General features: G+C 44.2%; 1 protein-coding gene across 1 annotated transcript in view; it reads right to left on the bottom strand.

The window, feature by feature from the left end:
• SCFD2 (sec1 family domain containing 2) overlaps positions 1–14,274 on the bottom strand; it is a 282,293-nt gene that overhangs the window by 11,180 nt on the left and 256,839 nt on the right. The window contains exon 7 of the mRNA XM_054990692.1: positions 13,788–13,922. Coding sequence (XP_054846667.1) covers positions 13,788–13,922 — 135 coding nt within the window. The remainder of the gene's footprint in view (positions 1–13,787; positions 13,923–14,274) is intronic.

Raw genomic sequence — 14,274 nt, 5'->3', positions numbered from 1 at the left:
TCTCTGTTTCCTATGTTTAACAAGCAAGATTTGCACAGAATTAGCAAATATCCAGCTAAACTCCTGTGTTTGTTTCCTATCAAAATTCTTAAACATCAAATCCCATTAATATTTAAGCCAGTCAGGAGTATTAATGGGATTTCATATCCAATATATTCTAAATATATAAAGCCAAGTGTCCTGACTGACTCATCCTCACCCAGCCCAAACCCCTGGACCTAGAAATGTGAAATTTGGGGAGAACATTCCTTTCATGATTTAAACACCAACTAAGAAATTCGCCCCCTAAGGTGGTAAAAATGGGTGAAATGTGTTTTCCCATAGGGATACAGCTTCCTTGTGTGGCTGGTAGGCTGCTGCCATTTGCATATGATATGTGGCCTGATTGATCCTCACCCCCAACATTCTAAACAGTCTGCAGTTGCTATTGGGAGTCATTGCATGTGTCCTGAGGTCAAATGCCCCTCCCAGTCTTCCCCTCAAAGTTCACTAGGGTTGCCAATCTCCCCCTAAGGTGGTAAAAAGGGGTGAAATGTGTTTTCCCATAGGGATACAGCTTGTGTGGCTGGTAGGCTGCTGCCATTTGCATATGATATGTGGCCTGATTGATCCTCACCCCCAACATTCTAAACAGTCTGCAGTTGCTATTGGGAGTCATTGCATGTGTCCTGAGGTCAAATGCCCCTCCCAGTCTTCCCCTCAAAGTTCACTAGGGTTGCCAATCTCCCTGTGGGGCCTGGCTTTCCTGTGTGGCTGGCAGGCTGCTGCCTGCTTGCACTCCCCTCTCTCTGAGTGGTCAACTGTGGAACTGATTGGTCAGCTGTGGAATGATGCAAAACTGAACTATTCAAAAAGGCTTTTTACTCAAATGGGAGGGCTGTATTGTAGGGATTGGGTCTCAGATGCTTTGCTAATGAGTTAGGGACCATAGACCATAGACTTCATCACTATATTGCCTTACATATTATCTGCTGCTTTAAATATGTACTCCTATGTACCACCAGTGCTCCATGTTGTCTGATTTTAGTCCTAGAATTATGTTCTGCTTCAGTATTTTTTCTACTCTATTGGATTCTTGCTAATACTATGTCTTTTAAACTTATATCTATTTTACCCTATAGCATTGTTTATGGAAATGTCCTTGATACTGTATTGAAATGTATTTGATATTGATTGTACTAATCTCATACTGTGTAATCCGCCTTGAGTCTCAGTGAGAAAGGAGGACTATAAATGACATAAATAAAAAAATAAAAATCAGGTCAAGGAAACTGCAGACAGTTGAAGAAAGACGGTACAAGACTCCTGAATAGGGATTTTATATAAAAATCAGTATGGTAACTGAGTTTTTAAATGTTCGTGGGGAGATGGTGCACGACCTTTCTAGGGGCCATTTCGATGTGAACTTCTCACAGGAACCTGTCAAAATGCCCACCACACAACCTCTCCCTCAGTCCAACTCTACTTCACACCTTTTGCAGCCATCACCTCTTACTGCCCCCAAGAAGCCTCCTGGCAGATGTCGTGCAAGATATACTGATGCTAAAAGGAGGAAGCAAGTTAGAGATGCGGCAAAGAAATGTGCACATCGTACTCCTGCGGTGCACCGAGCAGCAGTGGCCAAGTACAAACAAGATCACCCCGAGGTGCACAGAGCAGCAGAGTCTTTCTATGAGCAAAGCAATCCTGGAAGATGAGTAGAGAGGCGCTCACTTCCATGGAAGGTCGAGGCTCACTCAGGCATGGCATATGATTCTTTGCTACCTTCAAGCTGCCTCTTAACCTCATCCATGCAGAAACATACCTGTTCAGCATCTCAAAACAAAGCAACATGGCCCAAGTGCCGTGGAACTGTAAGCTCATTGTTTGGGATGAGAGCACCATGGCGCACAAGGGGTGTTTTGAGGCACTGAACATAACTCTCAAAGATGTCAGGGGCAATGAGAGAGTGATAAGAGGAGTCACTGTGCTGCTGGCTGGAGACTTCCAGCAGACTCTGCCAGTAGTCCCAAGGGGAACTCGAGCAGACGAGGTTACTGTGTGTGTCAAGGCATCGTATCTGTGGCCCCACATCAGGAACTCTCACTAAGAAAGAACATGAGGGTCCACTTGAGAGGTGAAGTGTCCGCTGGGGAATTCTCTGAACTCCTACTAAAAATAGGGGATGGAGAATATCCCAGGTCCAAGGGAAAGGTGACCATCCCTGCAGGCCTGGGCACAGCAGTGACGACCCTAGCAGACCTAACGGCCATGATATGCCCTGATATTGTCACTATCACGGAGAAGTCCATGGATGGGCTGTGCAAGCGTGCCACTCTGACCCCCAAGAAAGACAAGGCTGCCATCATTAATGAAACACAACTCCCTCGAAGGTGCATAAATGGAGTACCGATCTGTGCAAATAGATTATGCGGTCCACCTACCCTGTGGAGTTCCTCAACATGCTCAACCCTCCTGGCTTCCCAGTCCACAAGCTTCTCCTCAAAGTGGGGGCTCCAGTGATGCTGCTCCAGAACCTCAACCCACCCAAACTCTGCAATGGCACCAGACTGCGAGTGAAAGCCCTCCACAGGAACATCATCGAGGCCACATTGTTCACCAGCAGTGCTCAGAGGGAGTTGGTGTTCATACCAAGTGGCTGCTTGGGGAGGGGAGGCTGGATCATTGTGAGGAATGGTTTCCCCAATAGATACGAGGGACCCGCCTCGGCTGCTCTGGGGAGGATATAGAGGCGGGGCTGGAGAAATTTTGGGCCCCTCAGAATTTTGCTCCCACAGCAAGAGTTCAGAACTATTGTGCTAAGTATCATCCTACTGGGTAGTTCCTATGTCACCTCACAAGGTAAGGGGTTCTGTCTCACAGTTGATGTAAGTCCATAGCACAGGAAAATAATATTATTTCAAAGAATTCCGTGTGTTTCTCCCTCATTTCCCTCTTGAGAGATCCACCACCTCTTTTCCCAGAAAAAAAGCCCTGGTCTCTTATAAAGTTAAGTGGGTAGCTGGTCTGGTCTGCTGTAGAACAGTGGGATTTGAGTCCAGAGGCACCTTAGAGACCAACAAGATTTTCAGAGTGCAAGCTTTCGAGAGCCAGAGCTCTGATTTTGCATCTGAAGAAGGGAGCTGTGACTCTTGAAAGACTCTGTGAGCCAAGCTACAAGTGACGCCTGACACAGGTTGGACACTTGTCAGCTTCCCTCAAGTTATGATGGGAAATGTAGGCATCCTGGTCTTGCAGTTGTAATGGAGAGCCAAGCTGTAAAACCAGGATGCCTACATTTCCCATCAAAACTTGAGGGAAGCTGACAAGTGTCCAACCTGTGTCAGGCGTCACTTGTAGCTTAGCTCTGTGACTCGGAAAATCTTGTTGGTCTGTAAGGTGCCACTGGATCCAAATCTGCTAATCTCTTATATGTTACCTATTTTTCCAAAATATTCTGCATATTTAGACATTATCATCCATATAGTGATTTCAGCATCTATGCAGCTACATTCCTAGCAAATGGCTGTACTAGCTAAACAATTTCTTTAACTTTATAAGACATATAACATCATGGATTAAAAAAATTCTTCAAGTTAGTATATATAGTCTATGCTGGTCCAGTATTGTATAAATAAAGTTATTTGAGATTGTAATTTGCAAGTCATTTTCCCAGTAGATTTATATGTGAAGCATTGCCTCTGAAGCCACCAAATTCCCATATAATTTGGACAACAGACCTTTTTGGTATTTTCCCATAATGCATACGGAAATGTATATCCCAGTCTTACGCAAGGTTATTTGGAAATAAATCTTACTTATTTCATTCTAGTGGGTGGGAACTAGAAACAAACACTAACTACTACTTTCACAGAGGGGTTTTTTTGCATTAACTTGTGATAAAATTGTTACCAAAATTTGTATCAAACTTATATGTTTTTCTCATATAGTCCAAGTTAAGAGTTTCAGTAGCCTAACAAAAAAGCCAGAGGTGCTATTTTTCAAATCCATGTAAAGTTCTATGGGAAATGATTACAACCATGATACTTTGTATACTCCCTTGTTAGACTAGAAGAAATTTAAATTTTAGGTATTACCTCTAAATGTTGTTTGTCTTTCATAAGATTAGTGAGTGACTTAAACCTCAGTGTTGACACACATGTGCGGTTAGAAAATTTCTAAGAATGTGAGTACTTTAAAAAAATGCAATTTAATTCAACAGCACACATATTCATGCCCGTGCTAACATGCCAAATGTCTCAAAAAATACTTTCCTTAAATCAAAATAAGCTTGCATCCAAACACATGGTGCATATAACAAAAGTATCCTTTTTCAAAGGGCTGAAAGTCAAACCATGAATTCCAGAAATGCATATTAAAACATAGTCTGCTTAGGCACGCACGTTTTCAATTAAAACTGCCACAAAAGAGATTTTGGGAACTGCTGAGGGTATTTTTTTTTAATGGAACAATATCGAAATACAAACTTAACTGTGTAAAGGCCTGGAGTATAACTGTGATGGTTCATTTAATAAACAAAACTACATAAGGCTCTCTGTTCTGTGGATACTAGCACCTTATGGCAAACATTCCATCCTGAAACACTGAAAAGAGAATTTTCCAGGGCAAGCGATTATCACAAAGTTGAAGCTGCAATGGAATTTCCGTTTCATGAGCTTTCATCCATCCTCAGTTTTGGGAGGCATGGGTGTGTTTTATTACAAACAATTCCTTGTTCAACAAACATCATGCACTGCGTTCTTGCTGTTAATTTGTGGTACACTATTATGTACCATCTGGCCAAATCTGTGGGCCACTATGAAAAAAAGGATGGACCGAGGGCTTGGAAAGCAAAAAGAAACAGGTTCAAATTCCTATGGTGCCATAAAAGTCTCTGAGTAATCCTAGAGTAGTTACTAATTATCTCTCTATCTAGACTGAGACCACAACATCACCTCCACTTTTCACCAGAAGTAATATCAGTGCACCCCCATCCCCCCATTTCCTTGGGCAACACAATGGGCTATAATATGGTTGCCAGATGGGGTCCGGAATAATAGTGGACCCCAGGGTGGGGGGAAATGGCACTCACTTAAAAAAAAAAATTCAAAAACATGGGAGCTCCTGCATGGCACAATGATGTCACTAAGGAAGTGACATTATCACACCAATCCTGGGCAATGGGGCTGGCTGGCCACTTCCGGGTGGTGCAGCACAGCCTCAGAAGGCTGGCTGGGCATCCGGGCTGGCCGGCCAGTTCTGCTGGGGCCATGCAGCCGCAGGAGGCCGGGTGGTCCACTCCTGCCAGTGCCACGCAGGAGGCTGGAAGACCAGCCTGGGCTGGCTGGCCAGTTCCCTGGGCTGGCAGTAACATCACACCGCCACAGGAAGTGGGTAGGGTGCCCGGTTGGGCTGTCCAATGAAGCTGCCACGGGGGGAGGGGCCAGGTATCTAGTATTTGGGGAATCTTTTTCTTGGACAGTCCCCTAAAATACCAGACTGTCCAGGTGAATACCAGACACCTCTCAACCCTAGGCTATAGTAGGAGACCTGGCAACCCTAGTGGAATATGCTGCCACGTGGGCAGCAGGAACCCATGCAAGCAAAACTCCAGTTCCTAGCACAATTCAGAAATATTTGTGTGTATGAATGTCACACTTACTTCATAGTTCAGCAGATATGTCTTTTCCAGGAAGGCCAATATCATTGTGGGGCTTTTGTTGTTGTTGTTCTCTTACTGTCTTAATAATCTATTACAACAACACAAAATTGCATATCTAAATTTAGATTTAATCTGGCACCAGTTTATCTGATCTGTTTTGGGGGCATAGTTAGACTACAAATTTTAACTGTGAAAACAGCTTGGTTTATATTTAAGACTCACCAAGAAAAAAGGGATTTTTGTTAGACAAGCAGATTTTAGATAAGCCATGGAGAGGCTGCAGTTGGGACTTCCTAACTAGAAAACTAGTTGACCAACAAAGACGTAGCAGAGCAAAATCATGGAATTTCCATTAATGGTTTTGTAAGAACAATTTGCTAAGTATCACTTGGGGATGCTTTATAGGTAGGATTTCCTGCCCAGAACAGTGCTGGTAACCCCTCCAACAATATACATTTCTTGGAGCTTGGATAATGTCTATGCCTTTGTGTCTGCACTGCAGGATTTCCTAATCACACTGTGTGCGGTTTCGGTTTGCAGTGTTTACAATGAATTTGCCTTTCGTCATTGGCTTCTTCCCTGCGCCACATCTCAAGTTTCTCCCCCCCCCCCCCCAGTGGCTGCAAAAGTAGAATCTGGACTTTCCTTTGGAGATCTATCAGAGAGTTTCTTGTCTGACACCCTCCTGGACAGAGACTGTGAATAACTCTTACGAGTTGTGCAACTTTGTAATTTAAGAACAAGTTTGATTAAGCAAAGGAAAAAGGGGTTGGGGTGTGTATCCAATGGAAAAAGAGAACAAGCTGTACTTTTATAACAAGGAAAGTAGGGAAAGGTACAAGAAGAAAAAAAGTTGACGAGGATATGGCCAGACATACCCAATACAGATCTTCTTGTGAAAAATCTAGTATAGTATCTGGAACAGCACTTGAATAGCTACACCAACAAACATTCAGCAGGCATAATGTGCATTAAATAGGCCTCAGTCTTTGGTAAGGCACCAGTACATGCATGTTTTCCATGTGGCATTCCAAGCAAGCTGTTTCTCGGTTATTATCACAAAACTTTGCTTGGAAATTTAATTTGTACTCTTAAACTGGGAAAGTTTTGTCAACATCAAGACTTCAAAATGAAACACAGTGCTTGCAAAATACAATGCTATATAAATAATCCCTGCTCCTTCAGTGTTATCGTTTATGCTTCCCACATTTAGTTGTATACAGGAGATTTGCGTTGAATCTCATGCACCCTTAACTGAATCAAGAGTAATTTAAAACAGTGGGAGTCATATTGACTAAGTATGTACAGAAAACAGTAGATGGTCCCACTCATATTGAGTGGCTGGAGCTCCGTATTTTTTTATTTAGTTAGTTATTTGGGTCCTCAATGGGACTCAAAGTGATGTACAACATTGTTCTCACATCCTCTATGTCTTCCTCACAAAAACAACCCTTCCTGTGAGGGGTGTGCGACTGGCCCAAGGTCACTCAGTGAATTTCCATGGAAGGGTGGAAACTTGTTCTCCCAGATCCTGTTCCAGCACTGTAACCACTACGCCACACCAGCTCCCACATGGTGAGTTGTTTATGTGAGTAACTCCCTTATTTGGTTCAGGCTAATTTAAAAACCTTCCATTTTAGAGACTGCCTTAGCAGAGCTAAAATCTGCTCAAATGAGGTGGGGAGGCACTCGGGCAACCCGCTAACCATGTACAGCCCCACCCCCCAATATGGTTGTGTTCCAAAATGGCCACCCATACGGGAAGCAAGCCCAGCTCTTCTCTCTGCCAAACTGTCTGGTTAGTCCTGTTCCTTCAGGGTTCCTCCCAGTCAGCGAACACCACAAAAATATACTGGTGAATGCCAAGCAAACAGGCAGCAATCATTGCCATGTAAAATGCCACACAGATTTGTGGTTGTTTTTTTTAAAAATAGCAATATTTTATAACGCAAAGAAGTGCCCTCTCTTGCTTTTAAGGCAGATTAACCCATCAAGATGCTTTCAAGAGAATGTGTTTGGAAACAACTTTCTGGGTAGTCATGTATTACTGAAATGAGAACCAGACTGAAGGGAGATGCTCGTGGGACAGTCTCCCTGCCTGTCCAGCTACACTCCCGTTCTCAGGAGGGCGTTTGGGATGGAGGGCCTTGCTTTCTTTGGTGCTGTCAGAGGGAAGGTTCCACCTGGCACAAGCAGAGGCCTTTCCAATCAGCTGATTCCAGCAGCTCTAACTGGATACGAATAGGCACAGCGTGCTTCCTCAGTCGGCCGTCTTAAGAAGGCTGCTATAACGTTGAGAGAATTGGGCCAGCAGCCTATTATAGAGGCAGGAAGATTGACTGGCACACAGAGCAAGGCTGGAGCCACTGGTCCCCGATTCTGAGGCTGAGTGCCCCCCTGACAGCACCAGGCGACTTGGGAATCCAGAAACAAGTCTGAGTTAGAACTACATTTAGAAGGTAAAATATATCTGGAAAGCCCCGTAGCCTCCCTCTAGGAGTGAAGGTTGAGAAAACAGTGGGATCAGTGAAGAAGAGAGTTCTTACAAAGAGACTACGTCCACAGTTGACCTAGGGCTTCTTTTTTAAAGGGAGGCACAGCAGACCCTCACCATTTGCAGAAGATCCATTCTCGGCATCACCGCAAACGATGAAATCGGCAAATACAAGCAGCGGCAGTCCCACCCCCTCTGCTGGCCCACTCCATCCCCACTGCCTCCACCCCCCCCACACACTGGAGGGAGGCCCAGCCAAGGTGAATTGTGTACAGTACCAAGCTTGGATATGGCATCTCCACTGGGCTGGCTAGCTGGGCCATGTCATGCAGGATTGGGCCCAGATAAGTTGCACTCCAGCAGCAGCCATCAGGTCCAGAGGAGGTGCCTGACTCACCACCCTCACTGGCAGTTTTCAAGAAGAGGCTGGATGAATATTTGTCAGAGATGCTTTAGGCTGATCCTGCACTGGGCAGGGGGTTGGACAAGATGGTCTATATGGCCCCTTCCAACGCTATAATTCTATGACTCCAGTAACCCTGCAGACCATCTGGACTGGGCCAAGCAAGGGGGAACTGTGCCACGTGAGTCATCCAGCTGTGACTGCTTGCATCAGGTGATCATGAGGAGCCGAGGAGCGGAGCCAGCATGCTCATGCCCCCTCCCTCTCTGTGTCTTGAAGGAGTGTGCAAAGGGGGAAGGGTTGTGTACCCAAGGCCAGCTATATCATGTATTTAAGCTACAGACCACAAATATGTAACATTGTGAGTGATGAGTGGAGAAGCTCAGATGTTCTCCATCCAATAGTGGCTTCATGGACATGGTTTCAACTGGCAACATGTTGTTGACATTGCCTCCTGCACCTTTGGTGGATGAACAAATAATGCCATATACACTTTAGAATATGTCTACATTGCCTACATTCCAGCTGTCGATTCTGAGAGTGAAGAGTAGTCAAGAAGGTTGCAGCCTTCCAGCTTGTAATGTGGTTACAACACGGCCTCCAGTGCTGAAAATAACGGCCCAAGGTACTCAAATTGAGTACCTTTGTAATCAGCAGTTTATGCTACTATGAGGTCTCAGTCAGAAATGGGGAAACAGCCAACACTGGCTGTGGAAGAAAGGCCAAAATACACTTTCCTTGCTCCAGATGCAGTGTGTTTTTATGCAGCTGTCCTGCTGTATATTTTAACAGGGCTTAGAAAAGAATTAAAGCTCTTGAGTGCCGCGTAGGGAGTTCTCCAGAGTACCACAGTGACTTGAATACACGACTCTCCCATATACTGAGCCAGACTGTTGGTCTTTCAAGTCTTGGTCAGTCTTGTCTACTCAAACCGGCAGCAGCTCTCCAGGGCCTCAAGTGGAAGGTCTTTCACATCACCGGCTACTTGGCCCTTTCAACTGGAGATGCCAGGAATTGAACCTGGGGCCTTCTGCATGCCAAACAGATGCTCTGCCACCTAGTCCTGTCCCCGTGTCTGTGTTTTCATGACATCTCTAAAAACAGCTTTCCTCTAAAGCAAAAAATAATAATATCAAGAATAGCAAAGCAGTTATGAATTATGCATGCCCCGCCCCGGATAGCCCAGGTGAGCCTGATCTCATCAGATCTCAGAAGCTAAGCAGGGTCAGCCTTGGTGAGTAACTGGATGGGAGACCTCCAAGGAAGACTAGAGTTGCAGAGGCAGGCAATGGCAAACCACCTCTGTTAGTCTCCTGCCTTGAAAACCCCACCAGGGGTTACCATAAGTCAGCTACAACTTGAGGGCAATCGCCACCACCATGAATTATACACATGAAGGAACCAAATATTTACGTTTCAGCAAATTATTAATTGGCTTTTTATAACACTGTAGTTAGCATTTTCTCCCTGCATCTCCTTTTGGACCAGAATATTTGACATTTTGATCCACACAGCTTATGGACTTTTAAGCAGTTAGTGTAGAGAGAGCAGGATAGAATACACTGGGGTTACCCTTGGAAACTGCAGCACTACATGTACAGAAGCGCAAAGCAAATGGTATTTCGAACTAGTCATCATCAAGCAAGAGTTTTGGCAGGGTCTAAAACCAGATAGATGTAAAGGCTATTCTGAAGTGATGGAGGGGGTCTGTGTGATGCGGGGCTTTTAAACAGCAGGAGACTAATTGTCTCCCTCCGGTGGCATCACAGTTGAACTTGGGTGACACCTCTCTCTACACAGAGCCTAGAACCCAGTTTCATTGTTGGTTTTCTGTGCAGTCCCATGTGGGGGCTGCACATGCACAGGCCTGCCAATCGGGAGGTTCTGCAGCTTTAAAACTGGAAAGGGAGAGCCCCACCCCACCCCAGAGCACAGGCACAGCCGTTTCCTGCACCCAACCCTCAGTTTCTCCTGAGCCACTGGACCCTCCAAGGTAAGTGGTGAAGCGCACACAGCAGGGAAGGATGTGCACCTGCACAGAAGAACTCAATAAACAGCAGTTACAGGTAAGTGTGACCCTGTTTTCTCACAACACTTTTGAAGGACTTAAACTTTTCCTCGGCAGCAGAGAAGCTGATCTTTCTTCTTTCGGATGCTGACCCTCTTGTTTCATACAGAGTGTCACTTGCTCTGAGAGTGAAGAAAATAGGAGTGAAAGCTCTCTCTGATGAGGGTGTTTTGGATTTGGTTATACCAGTGATGTCAGTCATGTTTTATGTTTTGTCCTATGTTTTGTGTGTGTGTGAGAGAGATTGTAACGGCCTTTGGCTATATGCAATAAAAGCCTTTTTACCTTTAACAGTTACTATTTTGAACTATGATCTGAGAGCTGGGTTTAAATCCCTGTTCAGCCTTGAAATTCACTGGTTGATCTTTGACCAGTCACTCCCTCTCAGCCTAACCTACCTCACATGATGGTTAAGATAAAATGCAGAATGAGAGCTGGTATGATATAATAATTGCAGTGTCAAATTAATATCTGCAAGACGCAGGTTCGATTCCCTACTCTGCCACGGAAGCTTGCTGGGTCCAATTGCACACTCTCAGCCAAACCTACCTCACAGGGTTGTTGTGAGGATAAAATGGAGGAGAGGACAACAGTGTAACCTGATTTGGGTCCCCAATGGAGAGAAAGCTAGCATATAAATGAAGTAAATAAATCAATAAAATGCAGTGGGAAAGAAAACCTTCTATGCTGCCCTGAACTACTTGGATAAAGGTGTGATAAAAATATTCTAAACAGACCAAAAGTATTAGATAGAGGGGAGAGGAAGGGTATGATTCACATGTACTTTTCACTGAGTCTCTCTGCACAAGACGCCTGACACGTGTTTTTCTTGTGTCAAGAGATGCAATGTTAGCTGGGAAACGTAGTTTTGAAAGACAAGGGCTGGTGGAGATCACTCTGGAGGGGACGGATTCTCTCACAGCCCTCTGCCGCCTCTGGAGTCTTCCCTCCTGGTGCCTGTGCCCTGCCAAGGCTCAGCTAATTAACAGTTTTAAGCAACAAGGGCGGCAGGGCAAAAGCATACCAGAGGCGGCGGAGGGCTGTGAGAGAATCCGTCCCCTCCAGCTAACATTGTGTCTCCCGACACTTGATGAACACACACCCAGAGAGACTCACTATTTTCTAGTTCTAGCAGTTCTAGTTAATACAATTATTTGTAGTTGTTTTCGTTAGAGCTTTCATAAAGGCCTCAAGTCCCAGTGAGAAAGGCAGACTATAAATAACATAAATAATGCAATACAATAAAATACAAGGGAGAGCTGCTGTAGCATAGTGGATAAGTAGTTGGGCTGTGAATTAGCACTCTGCTGGTTCAAATCCCACGACTGCCATGAGCTCAGTAAGTGCCTTGTCTAAGAGCCGAACTGCAAGTGACAAAAGGCACAGGTTGGACACTTGTCAGCTTCCCTCAAGTTTTGATGGGAAATGTAGGCCGCTTGGCAGAATGTTGGACAAGTGACAGTTGGAAAGTCCATTGGACAGCAGTCGGAGAGCCAAGCTGCAAGACCAGGACGCCTACATTTCCCATCAAAACTTGAGGGAAGCTGACAAGTGTCCAACCTGTGCCTTTTGTCACTTGTAGTTCCGCTCTTAGACCTTTACTTTCCTTGGGGTAGATTTTTCTTTTATTCTTTCCCTTAACACCCTCTGGGTAGTTTGCTGCCACCAGGAATATTAAATTCCAATATATTTTAAGTTTTCCCTTTGGTAACATTCCCAAGCGTCAGGCTCCTTCGCGGTTCTATGTGGCCCTGAGGACAGGAATGGGATATAGCAATGACAGCTACACTGGGATATAACAAAACAAAAATAAACTTTTATTTAGTCAAGAAGCGTATCGGTTTCATAAATGTAGTTCTTGGTTCTTAGAGTTACTTCATTTACTCTCATTCACACAGATCTCTTCTGAGGCTTCACACACAGTTAGCCTCTTTCTCTAACTCGATATTTGTCTCACAGAAATGCTTAAAACTCCTCAGGCAGCACACAGCTAGCCTCTCTGACTCTTATTCACAGAAATATTAAACCTGCTCAGGCAGCACACAGCTGGCCTCTCTTTCCCTGACTGAGTGTCCTTTCACAAACATGTAGTTCCAGTCCTCTCAGGCCCAGCTCGCCAGCTGCATTGTGGGGATAATATAACACTAACTTGTTCACGACTCTGGGTGGGGCACTAATGTATCTAGAAGAACAGTATATAAGGGTAGTAGTAGTAGTAGTAGTAGTAGTAGTAGTAGTAGTAGTAGTTATTATTATTACAATACATTAAGAAACTACAGATAGTACAAAATTTATTGTCAGTCTAGTATTGGGTGCAGGTTGACAATACCGTATTATACTAGCACTAAAACAGTTATGTTGGCTACCAGCACATTTCAAGGACCCATTCAGCTTTAGCCTCTTAATCTCGAACCAGGCTTGGATATCTCAAGAAGCACCTACTCCACAGGAAGCCCCCTATAGTTTAAGACAAGCCTGGGAGATCCTGTTTAAAGCACCAACTAAATGCAGAGATCAGAATGGGTCAAGTAGCAGTGCCTTTTCAGTTGCAGCCCCAGAGTTCTGGAACGCTGTCTCTCAAGTGGCTGGTTTAGCTTCTTTTCTGCAAATATTTTGCATACGGACAAAGACCATTTTGTTCCAGTTGCCTTTGGTAACTATTGCTATCTTTATGGCATCTGCTTTTATTTTCAGCTGCCCTTCTGATTTTCTTTTTTGTTTTGTTTTATTTGACTATGGTTTTCATAATTTTGTTTACATCAGTCCCTTTTGTTTGTACACTGCTTTGAAAGTCTATGAAAAGTAGTGTATACATTTTGTGAACAGATAGAATATATAGACTGGTCATTCTTTTTTTAAAAAAGGTGTGTGTATTTCATAAGAGAGAATTTCCTCATCTCTAGTTTCCCCCCCAAATTTCCCTAAGGAGCAATGGAAACAAAAATTCCTCTGGGTCGCCCGCTGGCCTTCACCTCTCTAGGCTTCTGTGAAGAAACAGCAAGGGATTTTCTCTTCTTCATGACTCAGATATATTATAAATTTATTCTGTTGACACATCATCTAAGAATGCTGAGTTTCATTTATGAGATAAAAATGTCCTAGGTAAAATGAATTGGTTTCTTCTTCCTCAAACAGCTGCACATTTTACTTCCTTAAAATGTAATTATAATCACAGCTTTACCTTCATAAACATGCTGAATCCAGTTTTCAGAAGGTCCGTGAGCCCAGAAGACATATGTTCGATATCAACAGGGTCAGGTCGATCAGTTTTATATATCTCCTCCATCAATTGCTTCAGCAACGGTTTGTAGGAAGCCTGTTAAAAGTAAGTAGACAAGCAATTTTATAGCGCACAACTCACTGCATGGGGATATTTTTATGACCAAGATAACGGCCTTAAAAGGGGGATAATTTGTAGGAGATTATTTGCACCCAGCTGACTGTAGGAGATAGTATCTTCTTTGCACCAACATCCTATCTGTCAGGAGTATGGGGGACCAGGCAAGCGTCAGATACGTTTTCACACTGTGGGCGCTTGACTTGAAACAAGTTAAATCTCTTCCACTCTGCTATTGCTTCCAGGCAACCTGTTCAAGCGCTGCCTCTAAAGTGGCAGTCGATGTATTAATTTCTATTGTCTGGCTCTACAATTGCTGGGCTTCTTTAAA

The sequence above is a fragment of the Eublepharis macularius genome, chromosome 10, assembly GCF_028583425.1.
Source record: "Eublepharis macularius isolate TG4126 chromosome 10, MPM_Emac_v1.0, whole genome shotgun sequence".
In the NCBI taxonomy this organism is placed as follows: domain Eukaryota; kingdom Metazoa; phylum Chordata; class Lepidosauria; order Squamata; family Eublepharidae; genus Eublepharis; species Eublepharis macularius.
Note: the sequence above shows the minus strand (reverse complement) of the source record. Positions and strands in the feature narration are given on the sequence as shown.